This window comes from Schistocerca serialis, chromosome 2 (genome assembly GCF_023864345.2).
Source record: "Schistocerca serialis cubense isolate TAMUIC-IGC-003099 chromosome 2, iqSchSeri2.2, whole genome shotgun sequence".
Taxonomy (NCBI): domain Eukaryota; kingdom Metazoa; phylum Arthropoda; class Insecta; order Orthoptera; family Acrididae; genus Schistocerca; species Schistocerca serialis.
Window position 1 is genome coordinate 1,080,966,777 of NC_064639.1, and position 21,548 is coordinate 1,080,988,324.

The following is a 21,548-nucleotide window of genomic DNA, read 5'->3' on the forward strand; positions in this document are numbered from 1 at the left end:
ACAATTAAAATAGAAATAATTGTTCAGTATTAGACAAGAGCAACTCTTAGCACTTGCTGCATATACAGCATTATTTATACGTGCAAGCAAGCGAAGACAAGTGTAGAGAGAAAGAAGACGTTTAGTTGGCACAGGATGTATGCGGCAGTAAGTAGTTGATTAAAGTCGAATGCTAAATGATGTTGAAATAGATGTTAAGGAAGATGATTAATAACTTAAGTAAGAACTTTTGTACAAATCTTAATCTAATGCCGAATAAGCTGCCCGTATTTGGTTTACATCAAGAAACCAAAATTCCTTTTTGGTTAGATATTCTCCAAAGTTGGTGATACAGCAAAAATGTGAGGACAGTTACTTACGTGGTGAAGATCTGCTGCTGTAAACACTGAGTGGTAAATCTTCTCCTTCTGTCTCACTAGCAGTGTTAGTCGCAGGAAGAGCAGGAACCTGTCGACTGACCTCTTTTGTTCCTGCTATACATCTGTTCCTTTTCTGCCGTTTTGTAATGATTCCATGTTGATTTTTATCTTGACTAGTAGAGCGGGCCACTCTTTTTGCTGTTTTTGTACCCTTTGCATCGCCACTACTTAATTTCCTTTTGGCTGATGTCCCTCCAGAACTTTCATTTTGAACTACTTTGGCAGGCACTTTGTCATTCTGATAAAATGAAAAATATAATCAGAAAAACTTTAATATGAAAATTAGTCTGGAATCTTTACAGACACAAATATGTGAAGAAAAGAGACACAGAGAAAAGCTCTGCCCAGAAAAATAAACTACTGTGTTTACGATACATAAATTGTGGTGAAAATGGAACATGCATGGGCCTTAAAAAATAGACTGCACATTGTCAAATGTTTCATGGACCTATCTAATGGCTTGCTCTTTTGACACACAATAAAACTTTTTATATCTTAGAAAGTGACAAATTAGTTATTGACTGCCTAATGAATAAATGTGAACTCCTAACAAACTATGGTAATTAACAGAAGAAAGGTGACAACTCAAGTGTGATCAACATGTTCTCAAAGTTGTTCCCCTTCTAGCAGTTTATCACAGGTCACTGGATACTTAGCAATGGGGAAAAAAGAGCATGTCATTTTTGTTTACGAGAATGGTTGTATGACAGATGCACATAATTACAGTCCTATATCACCGATGTCAACCTATTATCCAATTATGGAACGTATTTCATGCTCACGCATTATGAAGTTCTTTGAGAACAAAATTCTCCTCTATAAAATCAAACACGACCTCAAAAACAGAGATTTTGTAAAACTCAACTCAACTCTGTCCATGAGATCCAAAGCATCGAATTCACCAGGGTCCAGGCTAAGGCTGTGTTCCCTGACTCCAGGAAGGTATCTGACTCAGTTCTGCGCTATTCTTTATAGCACAAAATACAACCTTACCGAGTATGGGACCAGATTTTTACCTGGATTGGGGAATTCTCTGCAGACAGAACTGGACATATTACTCTCAACAGAACAAAATTAAAAGATATAATGGTAATTTCTGGAGTACTCCACATCTGATAGAATCATTACTGTTTACAATGTATATGGACGATCTGGTGGAGAATGTTGGAAGCTTCGTAAGTCTGTTTGCAGATGAAACGGATGTCTATAAGAAGGCAGCAATGCCAGAAGACAGTAGTGAACTGCAGGAGGACCTGCAGAGAATGGATAATTTGTGCAGGGACTGGTAGGTGAACCTAAATGTAGAAAAAGCTTATTTATTTTGCATAAATAGGCAAAGAAATCTACTACTGTATGATTACAGTATTGGTAACAAATCACTGGAAACAGTAAGTGTGGTATATGTAAGGCTGGCCCCTACATATTCAGCCAATAAACTTGCAGATATACTTCACGGATCCCTGCCTTACCTAGTGAGATTGTTTCACAACAGAAGAGTCACTGGACGGTTTGCCACCAAGCCTCCTGCAGCCACCACAGTGCCTGGGGGTTGCAAACCACACTGATACATGGCACACAGGTCGCAGTGATAGGTATTTAGGTCACCATTCTGCCCCCTGACAGTGTTCAGCTACAGGCTGCAGACCAACTGCCAGCTGCCTAAGTTTCAGACAACAATGCCTGCTGCTGCTGCTGCTGCTGCTGCTGCTGCTATCCATCAAACAGAGTTGTCTCGTGCCTTTGTTAGTATATGAGCTACTGCACTCCTGTCAGCTGCTCTGGTAGATCCCATGTGCCTTCAATAGAATCATAGCCATTGGAATCTCTGCCAGCCACCCCAGACGGCCCTGCTTCACGGGAGCTGTTCCTTGACTGCCCACAAGCTCACAGCTTGTGGGGCCATGTCTCTACACTTCCACAGCACCTCCCTGCTCATTGCCACTATTGATGATTGTGGAGTTCCTCATAATAGCTAGGAATCATCTCAGAAGGACAATTCAGTTGTACTCACATATGGACATCCACCCTCTGAAGCTGCACTAAGTTAATTCATGGTTAATGAACAAACAATTGTTATCCCAGTCCATTAATATCAATCGTTACCTTGTTACACTAGATGGCCATGGTTGCTTCAACTGGTGATGAGGCTAATGGTTTGTGAGTCAGTACTCTTCCCTCGTCTGCCATACCTTGACTGGTGACTCGGATGCATGTGACACTCATAGTTTCTGTGGATTCTCAGTACAGTGCCTGCTTAAGATTTGCTCTACTCTGAAACCTGCTCTCAGTTTGCTGGTTGCAGTGCCAGATCCTGGTCTCATCCATGTCACCCAGCCATCTCCTCTCCACCACACCGAACCTGGCACCACACCGAGCCTGATGCTGCCATGTCGTGTTGCATTTCAGTTGGACAATTGAACCACTTTCCAAGGTTCACGGTGCCTGGACAAGATATGGACGATGAGGCCACTTCTTCACATGTATTCAAGTGTTTTCTGATGTTCTTTCCTTCAGTTTTGCTGGAACAGGCTTTCGTTCTCTCTTAGTTGTTCAATTTTGCTTACGTGTTCATTCATCTCAATGGGGCAACATACTCATGTTACTGTATTAAGTCACTCTGTGTTCAAACCCTACTACAGTACAAGAGTGTCCCAACTGGGTACAGGATCAGGTCTATTTCGCCTTTCTCAGCAGAGGCAAGTCCTAGAAAATGTCCTCTCTTCTGGGTAAGTCAGGTGGCCCGTTTGTGTGTTGTTCCAATGTGCACACTCTTTACTTTCTGTTACTGGTCTGTGAATTCTTCACGTATCTGTTCATTCAGGTTCTAGTTCACCTGCAGTTTATTCTCAATCACTGGAGCCATTGTTGCCCCCAGCCCTACATCATAGGGATCAGGCAATTAATTGTTGCTTCCAGCACTTCCATTCAGGGGTTGGGCAATTCAGGTCCTGCTGAGGAGCTCCATACAGCTCACTCAGGTTCTTCAGTTTTTTTCCAGTTTTCAGACAGGGTCTCTGAAAATTTTGTGTGTGCCACAGCAGGCCTCCTGCCATCAAGTTTGTTTACCATGTTGCTGTGCAGTACAGCACTCCATTCTTGTTGACAGAATTCCACACCAGATGTTCCTCTGGTAATGGTCCAGCCCTTGCCTGTGAGACACCACTGGACTCCATCCAGCTCATCGTCATCACTTTTGGCATCAGTGCAGTCATCACTGGTCCTGTCGTGGCTGGCCTGTCCTGTCTGCTATCCAGTCAGTCCTGCCATGGCCAGCTCTTTGCTAATCTCCAGCCCTATCACATCTGGCTCTCGCAACGCTTCGTCATAGTGGGCACTCGGTACGTATTGTCTCACAAGGACAATTCAGTTGTACTCATGTGTGGACCTTTATCATCTAAAGCTGTACCTAGTTAGTTCATAGTTACTAAACAGACAGCTGTTATTCCAACAAATGCATGTTAAGCACCTTGGTACACCACTTGGCCAAGGTAACTTCAGTAACTACCATAAAATACCTAGGAGCTGCCTAAAGTGTAATCACCACATAAAATTAATAGTAGAAAAACAGATGCCAGGCTGAGATACATTGAAAGACCCTTAAACATTGTAATTCATCCCTGAAAGAAATAACTTTCAAAATACTCGTTCAACTGATTTCTGAGTAATTGTCATCGGTCTGCGACTTTTACAAGGTACTCACTGTAAAGATGACACACTGAGATGCAGACAGGCAAAATGAAAAGACTGTTACTTAGCTTTCGGTCCAAGTCATCTTCAGAAAAGAGAAGACACACACACACACACACACACACACACACACACACACACACACACACACACATTTCCAGCACCTCAGAGTGGAATGCAACTGTCATACTAATAAGCAGCAATCTGGTGTGGCACAGGGAAGGGCGAGTGATAGCACTTTACAGGTGTGGGGGAGAGATGAGTGCTGTCTGGCCGAGTGTGCAGAGACTAGATAGAGGCGAACAAAGGGAGCACTCATCTGCAGCTGATTCTTGGGGCTGGTGGAAGGACTGGGGTTGTGTTGGGAAATGGCATAAGAGATCTGTTTGTTGATTATGTCTGGGCGATAGTGTCTGTCTGTGAAGATCTTGTCACTGCAAATACACCATCCCCGGGTGGCCAGACTGTATACCCATTACCACCTTGGACTGGAACACTGAATCACATCTTTTGAAAGGGCTTTGATTACCTACCATCATGTCCTGACATGAGGAACATCCTATCCACAATCCTCCCCACCCCTCCTTAAGTGGTGTTCCATTGCCCACTCAACCTCCACAACATCCCTATGCCACTCCCAATCATAACCCCTTGTCAAGGGATCAAATCCCTGTGGAAGACCCATGTGCAAGACCTGTCCTACCATCCAACCCAGCACTTCCTACTCCAGTCCTGCCACAGGTTTATCCTAGCCCATCAGATGCTGGGCCACCTGTGAAAGCACCAATGTCATATACCAGCTCTCCTGAAATCATTGTACAGCTTTTCATATTGGTATGACACCAACCAGCTGACCACCAGAATGAACGGCTACTGCTAAACTGTGGCCAAGAGCATCGTAGACCAACTTGTGGCACAACATGTAGCTTAACGTTAACATGCTTGATTTCAATAGCTGCTTCACAACCTCAACCACCAGCTTTTTTGAACCGTGCAGATGGGACTTATCCATACAGCACATTCTTTGTTCCTGAAATTATCATGGACTGAATCTACAGTAACCAACTGTCCCCACACCTCCCACCCAACCATCTTAACCCCCCCTCTCCGCCCCCCCCCCCCCCCCCCCCCCCGTTCACCTCTTCCCTATTCATGTCACCTCACTCTCACTGTGTGCTGCCTTCTGCCAACTCACTCACCCTTCTTTCCCCCTCCTTGCTTTCTCCTTTGTCGGTCACCCTCCCCCTCCCCCCATCACCCTGCCCCACAGCCTTCCAATGCTGCATCTGGCAGTTTTGTCATGCCTACATCTAGTCCCTACACTCACTGCCAAAGAATGCTCTTCTTTCCTCCCCACCTGTACACTGCTATCTCTCCACCTTCCCTGCCCCACTCGAGACTTCCACTCAGCATGACAGCTGCATTACAGTCCAACAGTCCAAGCTGCCAGAGACGGCAGCCGTGTGTGTGAGATATCTTGCTTGTGTAAAGATGTGTTTTCTCTTTTCTGAAGAATGCTTTGGCCAAAAGCTAAATGTGTAACAGTCTCTTCACTGTGCCTGTCTGCAACTCAATGTGTGATTTTTATGGTGAGTAACAATTTTAATATTTTTGCTTTAATGTTTCCTTCTTTTTCTTTCTTTTTTATGCTCGTTATTTGTCTCACTGCATCATGAGAGTAATTTCACATATGATGCAAATATTTTATTTCCTTATTTACATGTTTATTGGGCATTATCTTTTCACAGTCCTTCAGTATAACATCCTTGCTTCTCAATGACCCATGTCCCAATGCTGGAGGAGTTTCACAGTTCCATCTAACATGCCATCTTTTTTTCAGCTGACAAATGACTCGGATAAAAGGGGCAGAAAGATCTTCCAGAGATGAATAGTGATTTCTTGCATATGTTGCTCCAATGCTGGGAATAAGTCAAGTTTGGCAGATTAATATCAGGACTATAGGGCCCAAGAGGTAACACTTACCAACTACGTTTGCATTGTTTGCCAGTTATGACATCAGTGTTGTGCAGGCAAGCATTGTCATGAACAGTGACCAAACCTTGAGCAACTGTTATCAGTTTTCTTTTTTTCATTTTTCTGTTCAGTCATTGAATGAATTAATGATAATACACTCCTGTTACATAATGTCCAAAAGGATCTCAGCCTATAATGAAGACTCCACTGGAATCATAAGTGAAGATCGTCATTTGTTTGACCTTTGACTTCAATAAAAATTTATTTGGTCATTTGACTGTGATTTCAACTCTGGATCAAAGTCTCTAACCCACATTTCATCATCAACAACAATTTTACACAAGAAAGCTTTACTTTCAATGTTATATCTGTATTCCACCGAGGTTACAACATCTGGCCATTTACACTTCTGTTCAGTGCAGAACCCATTACAATGAAATTTCTCTGTTGTTTAACTAATTTGTCAAAGCATGGAACACTGATGTTTATGGAAGCCCTGTAGCTTCAGAAATTTCTTCATGTGCTACATGACAACTTCTTGAAGACCATCTGTCACAAGTTTAACAGTTTGTTCATCCGGTGAAGTTTGCCACCTTCCTGGTTTTGAGCCACTGTTGATCTTACATGACACTCACATATGTGATTAGCCAAAATGTGAAACTGTGCACTGGTCCACTATTAACTCACCACTATTAACTCACCATAAACATCACTTAATGCACAGTGTATTCTGGCCAGATATTTTCCTCATAATGTTACTCTCTTTCAAATTCTGAAGGTGACAGGGGTAAAATACAGGGAGCGAAAGGCTATTGACAATTTGTACAGAAACCAGATGGCAGTTATAAGAGTCGAGGGGCATGAAAGGGAAGCAATGGCTGGGAAAGGAGTGAGATAGGGTGGTAGCCTCTCCCCGATGCTATTCAATCTGTATATTGAGCAAGCAGTAAAGGAAACAAAAGAAAAGTTCAGAGTAGGCATTAAAATCCATGGAGAAGAAATAAAATCTTTGAGGTTCGCCGATGACATTGTAATTCTGTCAGAGACAGCAAAGGACTTGGAAGAGCAGTTGAACGGAATGAACAGTGTCTTGAAAGGAGGATATAAGATGAACATCAACAAAAGCAAAACAAGGATAATGGAATGTAGTCTAATTAAGTCGGGTGATGCTGAGGGAATTAGATTAGGAAATGAGACACTTAAAGTAGTAAAGGAGTTTTGCTATTAGGGGAGCAAAATAACTGATGATGGCCGAAGTAGAGAGGGTATAAAATGTAGACTGGCAATGGCAAGGAAAGCGTTTCTGAAGAAGAGAAATTTGTTAACATCGAGTATAGATTTAAGTGTCAGGAAGTCGTTTCTGAAAGTATTTGTATGGAGTGTAGCCATGTATGGAAGTGAAACATGGACGATAACTAGTTTGGACAAGAAGAGAATAGAAGCTTTCGATATGTGGTGCTACAGAAGAATGCTGAAGATAAGGTGGGTAGATCACATAACTAATGAGGAGGTATTGAATAGGATTGGGGAGAAGAGAAGTTTGTGGAACAACTTGACTAGAAGAAGGGATCGGTTGGTAGGACGTGTTTTGAGGCATCAAGGGATCACAAATTTAGCATTGGAGGGCAGCGTGGAGGGTAAAAATCGTAGAGGGAGACCAAGAGATGAATACACTAAGCAGATTCAGAAGGATGTAGATTGCAGTAGGTACTGGGAGATGAAGAAGCTTGCACAGGATAGAGTAGCATGGAGAGCTGCATCAAACCAGTCTCAGGACTGAAGACAACAACAACAACAACAACAACAACATTTTGATCTTAACGTATTGACCTCGATCATTGACAGTCACAGTATCTGAGATCAGTGTGGATCCCTTTTGTAACTTTCTTTATTGCCAAACAAAACATGGACTTTTTCCGTAAGACTAGCTCTACAGCTGACATAACTGACAACATCCAAAACATTCACACCACAGTATTACTAACCTCTGCACAGTTTTTGAAATCTGTTACTATCACTGCAGGAATATTTTACTTGTTTGATGGAAAACAAATATTAAGTATTGTCAGATATAAAATAAGTGTGAAATAATGCTTCAAGTCCCATAATTTTTTTCCTCTTTATTTACAAATATCAGAATTTTGTAATAGCTTATGTCATTGTAACTACACAATTTTCTTATCATTGAGTTCCCTACCCTTATTACTGAATTTTGAGTTTACCAGTTACTCTATCAGCAAACCCATTTGATATTTCCTTAAAAGTATTTTCGTTTACTTTTCCTAAACCAATAACATTTTTTTTCATGTATCCTTCATAATCTTTACAATTTTTTTTCAGAATTTCTGTATTCTCTTTTTGTGACTGCATTCTCATGTTTCCAGCTAACAAATGCTGGAGTTTTAATCTAAGTGGTTAGTTAAATGATTCTTGGTCCTTCTTTCCCGAGCCTGGTTTCACTTCTGTTTAATGATTTTAGTAACTTGCCTTTCTCTATCTCCTGCACATCTTTCCTCTACATTCTCCTATGTTTTATCAGCCTATTTCTCTCAAGAAGGAGATTTGGTGTCTCCTAACCCACCTGATGCTATTTCAGCATCAACCTTTTCTATTACAAATAGAGAGAGAGAGAGAGAGAGAGAATTTATGTGCTCATGAGGTAATATAATTTCTGTAATACAAGCAGTAAATTCTGTTGCTATGATTTAAAACAAATATGAATCCATAAATGTTTGGTGGCTACCTTCTCACTTTTGTTCACCCATGGAATGTATTTCACTTCTTGTTTGCTCACTGCTGGCCTCATGTTTTCTGATCTCCATTCTAAATCATGCTCATTATCATTATCATCATTATTCTCTTCATCATTGTCATCATCATCTGCCCAAGACCAGGTTTTCACCTGCAGATCAAAAAAATTTAAATACACTAATTAGCTACTTTTCATGTTTACACTCACATTCAGTATTTTGTGCACTGCACTGCAGACAGTAAATTGGTTCACTATTTAAGTAAAACATTTCTTTGAGTACAACCACTGTCAATCACAAACTTTGAATTACTACTGTGTTGGGTCACATCAATGCACCATGAACATATTGCCAATCCAAAAAGAAGGATATGTTTGAAAGTCTGTTGCAGTTACAGCAGAAGAGCTGCTTAGCAAAAAAACAGAAAAATGGCACACGTACCAAGATTAAATAACAACTGCAGAAAAGAATCCAACTATTTTAGGTAGATGCAGTGTACTTTGGTTTCCAAAAAGCATTTGACTCAGTACCGCACCTACACTTATTGCCGAAAATACGATCATGTGTGGTATCAAGTGAAATTTGTGACTGGATTGAGGACTTTTTCATAGGGAGGACACAGCATGTTATCTTGAATGGAGAGTCATCATCAGATGTAGAAGTAGCTTTGGATGTGCCCCAGGGAAGGGAGCTGGGACCTTTGCTGTTCATGTTGTATATTAATGACTTTGCAGACAATATTAATAGTAACATCAGGCTTTTTGCAGATGATGCAGTTATCTACAGTGACTTACGATCTGAGAGAAGCTGCATAAATATTCAGTGAGATCTTGAAAAGATTTCAACGTGGTGCTAAGATTGGCAATTTGCTCCAAATGTTCAGAAATGTAAAATTTTGCACTTCACAAAACGAAAAAAACATAGTATCCCATGACTACATTATCAATGAGTCATTGTTGGAATCAAGCAACTCATACAAATACCTGGGTGTAGCACTTTGCAAGGATATGAAATGGCATGATCACATAGGTTCAGTCATTTGTAAAGCAGGTGGTAGACTTCGTTTTATTGGTAGAATATTAGGGGAGAGCAATCAGTCAACAAAAGAGAGAGCTTACAAATCACTCATGCATTCGATCCTAGAATGCTGCTCAAGTGTGTGGGACCAATACCAGACAGGGCTAATGGTGGATGTTGAGCATATACAGAAATGGGCAGCATGAATGGTCACAGGAATGTTTAATCCATGGGGGAGTGTCATAGAGATACTGAAGGAACTGAACTGGAGGACTAAGACAGACAAACCGTCTCAAGAAAGTCTGTTATCAAAGTTTCAAGAAACAGCTTTAAATTATAACTCCAGGGATATACTATAGCCCCCTATGTATTGCTCACATAGAGATCGTGAGGATAAGATTGGAATAATTACTGCAGACACAGAGGCATTCAAAAAAATCATTCTTCCCATGCTCGATATGTGAATGGAACAGGAAGAAACCCAAATAACTGGTACAATGGTATGTACCCTCTGCCATGCACCGCATGGTGGTTTGGAGAGAATAGATGTAGATTAGATGCAGAATGGGTATAGATGTAGAAGCAATGAATTGGGCAGCTGATATATATGAACAAATGGAAGATTGTGAATTAGCAGTTTTCAAAAGCCACACTATTCCAAGCCAACTGCAACAGTGACCATTAATTTTTTACCTCACTGAAAACGTAATTTGAACAATGGTTTTCATTAAACTCTTGATGTTGCCTGAGATCAATTACAAATATACATCAAATGATCACTGAATTATATCTCACTTCAGTAAATAATAAACTCTGCCATTGTCAACAGATAATTGGGTTTTAATTGTCATGTGGAAAAAATTGGTTCTCTTGCTATTTCATGAAGGGCAGCTAATATGGCCTTGTGACTTCACTTGTGGGAGTTTTAGGAACAACTATAGCTTAAGTATCAGCACAGCTAAATGACAAACTGATGGATAAGTAAGGCACAAAAGCTTCATAGTTGGCATGAGTACTTGCTTTGGTGACCTGTATGTTCTGTCAGTTGTAGCAGAGTAGATCAGTGACCACCCAATATAAAATGGATAAAACCAAGATCATATCTCTAACGAACATGAGTCACAGTCAACACTGATGACATTTAGTTTGGTGTACAAATACATAAATGAGATGTTTGATTACTGGAAAACATATCTACTGGTCTAATGAAACATTACTCTCTTATCCTATTAGTATGGCAGGTGCTCCAAATTATGATCACCTAGTGAACTGAGTATATCTGATATTTCAGCAAATTTTCTGAAATGAAAAGGTACCTTTCAACTTGCAGCTTACTACAACATATGTCCTGTGCAAGATTTGTTGAAGGGTTAGTGACTTTCATATCTTTTGTGGGCTAAAAAAAAAAAAAAAAATCACGAAATCTCAATCATGATGACCATATGTGCAACTCATGGAACAGTACATTTGACTGCATGATAAAACCTCAATTTTTGTATCAACATGGGACAATACACAAATGTGCTGTTATTGGTCATACCACATAGCTAATACTCACATATTATATACAAAGCCCATCATATCAGGAAGGTGAAAGGGCTGCTTATGCAGTGTGGGGGTACATTTTCAAAATTCACTGTTCATTGAGCACATTATATTATCCAATTATTTTCTACAAATAATTTCATTTATGATGATCTAAAATTTCTTATTGAATGATTTTGTTATTTCTGGACTGTACTCAAACTATTTAAAAAATTAATGTCTGTAACTCACCTTAGCTTCAGCCTTCAGCTTTGGTCTTATCTTTGGTTTGTGGTCAGTTATAGGCAATTTCTTGATTGTTGAAATCATATGTGCAGCGGTTTTGTTTTGTTCTTGGGAACTTAAAGTGCTATCAAGCCTTGGGTGTGATAATAAAAAGCCCATAAGACCATTCTTTGTTTTTGGTTTCTTTGCTACTATCATTTCTGTGGTCTCAACCTTCCCATCATCAAGCAAATGTTTTTTTGGTCTACCAACTTTTCGCTTCTTTGATGAAGATAAAACTGGGGTAGTAGTAGTAGTAGCTGTAGTTGTAGTAGTAGTTGAAGTAGTAATAGAAGCCATAGACACTACTGAAGTAGTTGTAGCAGTGGTAGCAATAGATAATACTGCAGCATCTGCGCCCTGAAAACAATTTGAGAGAGAAAGTTAAGATCCAATAAAATACTATTTCACTGTTAATGTTTTACTGATAACTACAACTAAATCATAAAAATTTCATTTTACAGGTCCATGGTGCTCATCATCTTCCTGTAAGAAGATACATACTCTGCACATATGAAAATACATTAACTGTATTCAAACAGAGTCACCGCTTTCTGACAGCTACTCGGTTTCAGATAAAGCATGGTTTTTTAGAGTCCGAAAAACTTTTTGGTAGGCAATACCATCTACTCTACAGATGAATATCTTAACAGATACTGTTAGACCAGATTGGGTAAAAATATCTTAAGAGTTCAGTTTTGACAGTAATTGGTCACAAGAGTCAAGATTAGGTACTTTGTGTGCGATAAACTTTTTAAAAACGCATGACAATGTTTCATCCTAACAGTGCATTAATTCTGCAAGTACAAACAGTTCCAGTCTACTGGAATGTATTCTCATATTTTGACAACCTCCTGAGAAATGATCTAGGAAGTGAGTATTATATTCAAACTTTCTATGTTTTCTATGTTATACTTTCTGATTTGTTAGACACCCACAAGAATCATCTCATTTTCTGGTCTATGGAATGAAAACTAAATATAATCTAATGTAATGTCAGATGTTCCCTCCATCATATGAACTAATGTTACACTTTTATAATCACTGACACTATAGATATCATAGTGTGACCGATAATCTACCAAGAGTGAGACAATTTACAACTATTATAGAAACTTCCTGGCAGATTAAAACTGTGTGCCCGACCGAGACTCAAACTCGGGACCTTTGCGAAAGGCAAAGGTCCTGAGTTCGAGTCTCGGTCGGGCACACAGTTTTAATCTGCCAGGAAGTTTCATATCAGCGCACACTCCGCTGCAGAGTGAAAATCTCATTCTGGAAACTATTATAGACATATTTACACTTTGTCTCCATTAAGAAACTATTGAATGAAAGGAGAGAGACATGTAAAGAAAGACAGAAACTAATAGAGGGAGGTGGGCAGAAGGAGAGAGGAGGGTTTATTGTAGTATCACAAAATATACATGTTTACTTAATACCTGTGACCTAATATTACAGTCTCACAACAGTAATGTGTGATTATAAATGTTACAGTGAAAGGGAAGATGAGAATTATTTTGTTACGTAAAACATGTAGTTTCTGTCCAACAGAGGAGAACATAGTCCAATAGAGGAGAACATATTAAATATTCTTACAATATATCACAATAGTTAATCACACACTATTTTTTATTTATTTTTTTCCATCAGTGTTTCAATTACACAATTCTAGTTTAAGAACAGCAGGGCCTCACCTCAACTGATGACAATTCCTTTTCTTGCTGTCTGAGGACAACAGGTGGCTTTTCCGACATCTTAAACCAGGACTGCACATCACAGTCTCCTGAGAAAGTTAAGGCATCAATTTAAAGGCTGCTCCTTAAGTTTTCATAATTATATGTATGTAAAAAGTAACATATCTTTGCTACATAAGTGACTGGACATCATTCAGACAAATATAAAAGAATGAAAAATATTATGTAACTGAAAATTTGTGTAACTGTCTAACAGACTGTAAATGTACTGAAAAAATAACCAACATATTTATCTTTTACATAATTGATAAAGCATTTACAGACCGATAGGCATAAATGATGAATGAAAAGTCAATTTTATGTATAATCATTGGTTACCAGATAATGTAAGTACTTAATAACAGAGAACTTCATCCTAATATTGGATAAAACATGCTCACTCAAGAGCACTTGTTTTTCTATTACCATAACCTATAAAAGGGTAGACTTAATACTTCTGTTTAAACCAAGATATGTTAGAAAATTGCAAAATAAAAACTATTATATGAGTGCCCAATACATAAACAGTGACACATATTCATGAACATCTACATCTATGCAATTACTCTCCTATTCACAATAAAGTGCCTGGCATACGGTTCAATGAACAACTTTCAAGCTGTCTATCTTCCGTTCCACTCTTGAATGGTCGTGGGAAAAAACGAGCACTTAAATTTTTCTGTGTGAGACCCGATTTCTCTTACTTTATCATGATGATCATTTCTCCCTATGTAGGTGGATGCCAACAGAATGTTTTCGCAATCGGAGGTGAAAACTGGTGATTGAAACTTCTGGTGATTGAAACTTCCTGAGAAGATCCTGTCGCAATGAAAAACGCTTTTGTTTTCATGATTGCCACTCCAATTCACGTATCATGTCTGTGGCACTATCTCCCCTACTTTTCAATAATACGAAATGAGCTGTCCTTCTTTGAACTTTTTCAGTGTCATCCGTAAGTCCCACCTGATGCAGATCCCACACCGCACAGCAAAACTCCAGGGTATGGCGGACAAGCATGGTGTAAGCAATCTCTCTAGTAGACCTGTTGCACCTTCTAAGTGTTCTGCCAATGAATCGCAGTCTTTGGTTTGCTCTACCCGCAACATTATCTATGTGATCGTTCCAATTTAGGTTATTTGTAACAGTAGTCCCTAAGTATTTTGTTGAATTTACAGCCTTCAGATTTGTGCGACTTTTTGCATAATTGAAATTTAGTGGATTTCTCTTAGAATTCTTGTGAATAACTTCACACTTTTCTTTAACCAGGGTCAACTGCCATTTTTCGCACCATACAGATATATTAACTAAATCATTTTGCAATTCATTTTGGTCACCTGATGACTTTACAAGATGGTAAATGACAGCATCACCTGCAAACAATCTAAGAGAGCTAATCAGATTGTCTCCTATGTTGTTAATATAGATCAGGAACAACACGGTGCCTATAACACTTCCTTGGGGAAAGCCAGGTATTACTTCTGTTTTACTTGATGACTTTCAGTCTATCACTATGAACTGTGACCTTTCTGATAGGTAATCACAAATCCAGACACAAAACTAAGGTGATATTCCGTATCCATGCAGTTTGGTTAGAAGACGGTTGTGAGGAGTGCTGTCAAAAGCCTTCAGGAAATCTAAAAATATGGAATCAATTTGACATCCCATTGATAGCACTCATTACTCCATGAGTATAAAGAGCTACCTGTATTTCATAAGAACGATATTTTCTGAATCCATGCTATGTACCAATAAATCATTTTCTTTGATGTAATTCATAATGTTCGAACACAGTTTATGTTCCAAAACCCTACTGCAAATCGAAGTTAGTGATATGGGTCTGTAATTCAACAACACTGTCCTTGACAGAGTTCAATTAATAGAAACTTAATAAAAAATTAAAAGTCTTTGAAATGTGTAATTAAGGGGAATCGGATGGAATCTTCCCTTTATAATTTCAATTTTCGTGTTTATTTATTATTTTAATGTGTTTTTTGAAGGTGTTATAGTAGCTGCTTAAACTGGTCATACCAGAAAGAAAATAACTGGTACCTGAACAACAACATGAGGAGTTTGTAGTAGGGTATTAGCTAACCATTAATAAGTTTCATGTTACCTGGACCTTGTTGCATTTGCGAGGAAATGTTTCAAGAAGTAATGTATTAGGACCACGAGATATACTTTCTAAACAGATTTATCTAAGTTAAAGGGCAATTGGTCAGTTTACTACATGAAGGCATTCAAATAATTTTACAAATTTTATGATTCCAATTAACATGATCACTAAGCAAGGTGTAGTGTAGAATATTTGAAGGTAATCTCAAATATGAAGCCATTAAAACAGAAACAGCTGACATAAACTAGAATAAATCCATAAATAATGGATGATTGTGCACTTCAAATAAAAAATTTCATGGAACCAAACACAAATTCTCTACTTGTGGCTCACTAAGCTAAAATTAAAAATTTCATTCGCGAGCATTGCACTTCTGGAAATTTTAACTTAAAGCTGAGGAAGCTAGTAACTTTCCTATGACTCAACATTTAGTATTTCCTTCGCGCAGTGCTTCTCCTAAAATACGATGTATGTTCATTCACTGCTAATGAGCATATAATTTTTAATACAGATTACATACAGTCATTTCTCTGAATGCTATGTAACCCAAACTATAATGAACCACTTTTAATTATTTCAGTGTAAACAAAATATAATAAAAGAAAACGCATGCACATAATTGTTACTACATTAGTTACAAGTATTTTATGAGTTTTTACTCAGACAGTGTTTTCCTAGCTCCATAGGTTAGACTGTGCTCAGTAGATGATCAGAAAAATTATTGCAGGACTGCTAAATGAATGACTGTCCTCCTCTAATTCTGCATTGTTGTATAACTATTGAAATATCTTGATAAGTCACAACAAACTCATCTGGACACAACAGATTAAAACAAAGAAAAAGAAGCTGCTTTAACAGGAATGTGCGCGACTGTTTTAGTGCTAAATGGCAACAACATCTATGAATGACTGTCTCTGTAGCTTCACATAAGCTGCTAATCCAATAATTCATTTACGACACACTTACACAAAACTAAAAAATATCATTTAGCAGATGATGATAAACTAAAAGGTTTTATTTCGATTCACTTCTGATCAATGTATTGTACTTACAGTAGAAAAGTTACTCCATTAACTGGACACTATTAATACGGACACGCTATACATTAATCTACTATTGTACTAAGAACACAAAACTTTTAAGATAAAGTGTAAAGTAAACGAAGGACATTAGTTTAAGAGCAGGCATTTACTGTGGAGGTCTGGATAAAGTGCGGATTTCCCGAGCCAGAATACACTCACCTGGATTGGGGAGGCGCGAGGAAGGTTTCGAGCCAAATGTGTGACACGGGAGGCGGCACAAGGAAAAGGCTGCAAATCAAGCACACAGAACTAAAGCACCAATACCAAGCCAGTCCCAAGCAAACTGGAACGATTCTGTCTTGTAGGAGGTCCCAATGTGGGCTGACAAACAGTCAAAGTGCATGCACACTATGAAATACATTCAAAACCAAAAATAACAATGATGATAATAACAACAACAATATTAATGCTATTGTGGTAGCATTATTCTATCAAACAAAGAAATTATTTTCTTTATATGAAGAGTCATTAATACAGAAGATGAAGTTATTTTCTGAACTGAACAACACTGAGAAGAGTGACAGTTATGGAAGATGAACTATCTTAATTACTCCAACACTTACATTTTCAATTCTGGGCTGAATGATGAACACCATTCTCAAATTTTATTAATACATTTAACCAACAAAAACTTGCTAATGGTTTATAATAACAATTTAAATAAAAATTAATATGTGTGTGTGTGTGTGTGTGTGTGTGTGTGTGTGTGTGTGTGTGTTTGTAGGCAATACATCTGTTCTAACACCCTTCAGTATTGACAGTGACTAACTTTACAGAGCAAAAATTTTCCTCTTGATACAGTAAATAAAATGTTGTAAAAATGTACTTACCACTATGTTTCTCAGCATCTGAACCAAATAATCCATCAAGTTTAGGGGTTGTGCCAGAAATGTCACCGTTAACTTTGGGTTTTGTCTTCATTAAACTGGCATTGCATTGGGGCATCTGTGTTTCTGCCAATATAGCTGCTGGCCTCAGTTTTGGGCGATTTGCCGTGAGTGTTGGTGGCTTCAAAATATCAAGCTTTGATGCTTTCAAACGAGGTGGCTCTGTTACTTTCTCCAATACAGGTGGTAAGTCTCTGTAACCCAACCACAAATTTAATAGGGCACATGGAAACAAACCAGTGGTATGTGTTCGTTACATTTCTGAAGTACACATAAGTACAACAGCAGAACAGAACACAAAAAGGAATGAACATTATAACTGAGGACTGTTTCCACAAATGTCAACATCTTTTTAAAAAAAAGTCCAAAACATACATTTTATCAAATTACTTTAACAGTAAACATTCCTGACATCTTTCAAAATTATATTTCACAAATAAACTCTAGATACATAATACAATGGAGGAAAAACATTTCTATGAGCTTTCACTTCCAAATAAAAATATGTAAAAACCACATTTTTTCCCCAAAACTGAACACTGATAAATTAATTATTTTGTGGCAGCTATGTTCTAGTTCATTTTAACATAGTGAACAAATAATAATTTAATAAACTGGTTCATTAAGATACTGTACTTCATTATTTACATTGTTGTCAAGTTCATCACAACACTCTTAAGGGCTTCTTCTAATGATATATCAAAAAACTCTTTTCGATTTCTTTGCAGCATCAGCTATTTAAAAGACACTCTACATTTTACTTCAGACATTTTGAATGGTAGCTTCTCTTTTATTAAACTGGTAGTAGTGGTCTTTAAATTGTTCATGTGACAGATCTTGCCCAGAAACATAGCATCAGAACCTAATGACTGTGTGATGGTACGTTTTCACAATTCCTTTTTTATTGTATGAAATACCCTATCTGGGGACATGTAACTCTGACACCTAATTGGAAAACATGGTAATGAGTTACACTGTCAAAAACTAACAATACCAGGGGTGGTCAAAAAGTTTCTAGCCCAAGATAGTTACCATAATGTCTCACACGTACAACACCGCCTACTTTTATGGTGACCCTTTGTGGGTATGCAAGTCAAATTTCGCAGCTCCAGCTTCGTTAGTTTTGTCATTAGGATGCATTGTATACTGTAGTATAAGCAAAATGGCAAATACCACAGAATCAAGAAGCTTGCTGTGATTGAATATCTTCATGTAAAGGGAATGGCGCTCAAGGAAATTGCGGAGGACATGCGAACATACACTTGAGGACAGTGCTCCATCTTATGCATGAGTGAAAAACAGGGTGTCCAACTTCAAAAATGGAAGAACAAGAGTAGAAGATGAGGCAAGGAGCGGAAGGCCTGTCACCGTTGCCACTGATGAAACAGTGACTACAATTCACGATACGATTTTGCAGGATTGTCTAACAACATTGCAGCACATTGAAACCACATTTGAAATCTCCCATGGGTGTGCTCATGACATTGTTGTGGATATTTTGGGAATGCAGAAAATTTCATCTAGGTGGGTTCCAAAAGACTTGAATGCAGATCAGAGATGGGAGCATGTGCAGTGTTGTGAAGAAATTGTTCGTCAATTTGAAGTGGATGAAGACAGCTTTCTTGCAAGGTATGTGACAATGGACAAAACGTGGGTTCACCACACTGATCCTGAGAAAAACAACAGTCCGAACAATGGAAACACTTTCATCCCCTACCCCAAAAAAATTTCGGGTGCAAAAAATCAGCCAGTAAGGTGATGGCATCGGTCTTCTGGGCTGCGGAAGGGGTAATTATGGGGGGGGCTACTTGCAAAAGGGTGTAACTATCTATGCATCATACTACTGCACCCTCCTGTGCCATTTGTGAGAAGAGATAACGAAAAAGAGATCTTTTGCATCAGGACAATGCACCAGCACACAAAGCTCTTGCAACACTTGAAACTCTGAGTGACTGCAGGTTCGAATTGTTACGTCATCCACCATATTCTCCAGATTTGGCTCCATCAGAAGGGTGGTGATTTGACAATGATGATGCAGCGATTGATGCTTTGAAAGCTTGGGTGGACTCGAAATCTAAGACCTTTTATTTGAATGGTATGCAGAAGTTATCTGAGTGTGCCCGCAAGTGTATTAGTGTACACGGGTATTATATAGAAAAATAACTGGTATTATGAAATTTCTGTCATTCTTTATTTGTTAGGCTAGAAATCTTTTGCCCGCACTCTTAAATGTTTACCACAAACAATAGATGTTCACATCAGCCAAACTCATTTTTTTAGATGGCGAGTTAGAAAAATTTCATATGGAAATAGTAAGTTTTCAAACAATCTGTGCACTACAATGGATTTGTCTCTTTTAGAAGTACACAACTAATGTATATAAGATTTGCAATTTTTGCAGTTGCTGAATATTGTGAAAATGATCCTCAATTTTCTAATGCTTCATAGTTCTTCTCTGAACTGATAGGAAGGAGATACAGAACAGCAATATGGTATAGCTGTTAACTGTGTAAACCACATCAAAACTCAGAGCCACTAGTGACACCAAATTTTAACAGTCCATATGTACATCAATACAACTTCTGTCTACGGTAACTACCTAAAACCAATAACAGAACCTAACATATGCCAGTTCACTGGATTTCTATATTGATCAAAAACTTGAAAATTTATCCTGTGGGTTAGAGATCGAAGTTAACTATTACTATTTAGAAATAAGGAAACAACAATTTCACATTGCAGTCAAATCTTCCAATTAAAAAACAGATAATCAGTAAATTTTAGACCAAATTGTTAGTGTAGTGGGGAACTGCACTATTTTTTATGTCCAACTGTGACAAATCACTGATTAGATTTTAACAGAAGTTGCGAACAACTGGCTTAATGCCTGTCATGGGTGCAGTTTTCTTAAATTCATACTGTTGAGTAACAGTTATCAGTTTCCACAACTGATGATATTTTATAGTAAACAATGTTTCTACAGAGAGAGAAGAGCTGTGTCACAAACCTGTTTGTTTTTGAAGCAGAGACTCTGCCTGTATTTCTTTGAGGTGAATTTGGTGTCAGCCTGTTGCAACGTTTCCGTGGCCTTCCAGGGCCTCTCTTGACTGGACTTTGCTGTACATTTGCACTGGAATTATTTGTAACTGCACAAGCTGGACTCACGCCCATTTCTGATGGAGAAGTAGTTGCCACTGGAGTATTGTTTCCAGCAGTTAATAGGGTACTTTCTGCTTTCTTTGGTGTGAGGCGTGATAATTCACGTTGTTTTTCTTTATAGCGTCGTTGCAAGTCGGCCAGTCGCATTCGCATATTAAGCTCCATGGGACCCATGCTTTCATTGGACTGTGGGCTTGTAGCTGGTGACTGAGTCATACATGAGCCACCAGCTGCAGCTCCAGCTATGTTTGTGTTGTGCTGCTGATCTTGAGGACTGGTAGCTTCAGAAGAGGACACCTGGTACTGGGGTCCCTGCTAAAGAAAATGTATAACTTTGTCAGAAATACATAAATAAAGAATAATACTGTAAAAATCAAGAGCAAAGCCAAAAGGCTTAATCAGATGAAATTAACATATCTGTGTTTATATATCACCAGGAATTAAAACAACAAAAAACCAAAATAAAACACAATTTTAACATAAAAATAACTAATTTTATGTTAAAGTAATATTGGGCATAACTGTAGCTTGTGAATTTTAAGATGATATACAGGCACTTATACATAATTTTGGAAAGATTGAGAGATAGTGAATTATGGATTTTATTCTGACTTTTTCAACATGTATCACACAAGCTGAGAAAGATATGAGATCAGCTTTCTGTAAGAAGAGACTATAAGAAAGTTTTCCAAACTCTTGAATAAATCAAAATCTCTTTCAGATCCATAAAATTGAATGATATACGCCAACAAATGCCATCAGACTAGATTATGAGATGAAACTTAAAAATATGACTAACACTCACAAGTGGGAATATCGAACTACAGCACACACAACTTAAAAGCTGCTTGAATTTACATTGAAATCTCTGTATAAGTGCATTAGTACACATTACACACTTTACGCCATTAGCAACTA

At 38.3% G+C, this 21,548-nt stretch overlaps 1 protein-coding gene across 1 annotated transcript in view; it reads right to left on the reverse strand.

Annotated features, from left to right (window-relative positions):
• Positions 1-21,548, reverse strand: part of LOC126458525 (serine-rich adhesin for platelets-like) — a 188,351-nt gene that overhangs the window by 43,569 nt on the left and 123,234 nt on the right. Inside the window, exons 8-14 of the mRNA XM_050095628.1 lie at positions 20,479-20,945; positions 17,415-17,665; positions 16,744-16,812; positions 13,351-13,439; positions 11,624-12,016; positions 8,824-8,982; positions 360-657 (exon numbers count right to left, since the gene is read on the reverse strand). Coding sequence (XP_049951585.1) covers positions 360-657; positions 8,824-8,982; positions 11,624-12,016; positions 13,351-13,439; positions 16,744-16,812; positions 17,415-17,665; positions 20,479-20,945 — 1,726 coding nt within the window. The remainder of the gene's footprint in view (positions 1-359; positions 658-8,823; positions 8,983-11,623; positions 12,017-13,350; positions 13,440-16,743; positions 16,813-17,414; positions 17,666-20,478; positions 20,946-21,548) is intronic.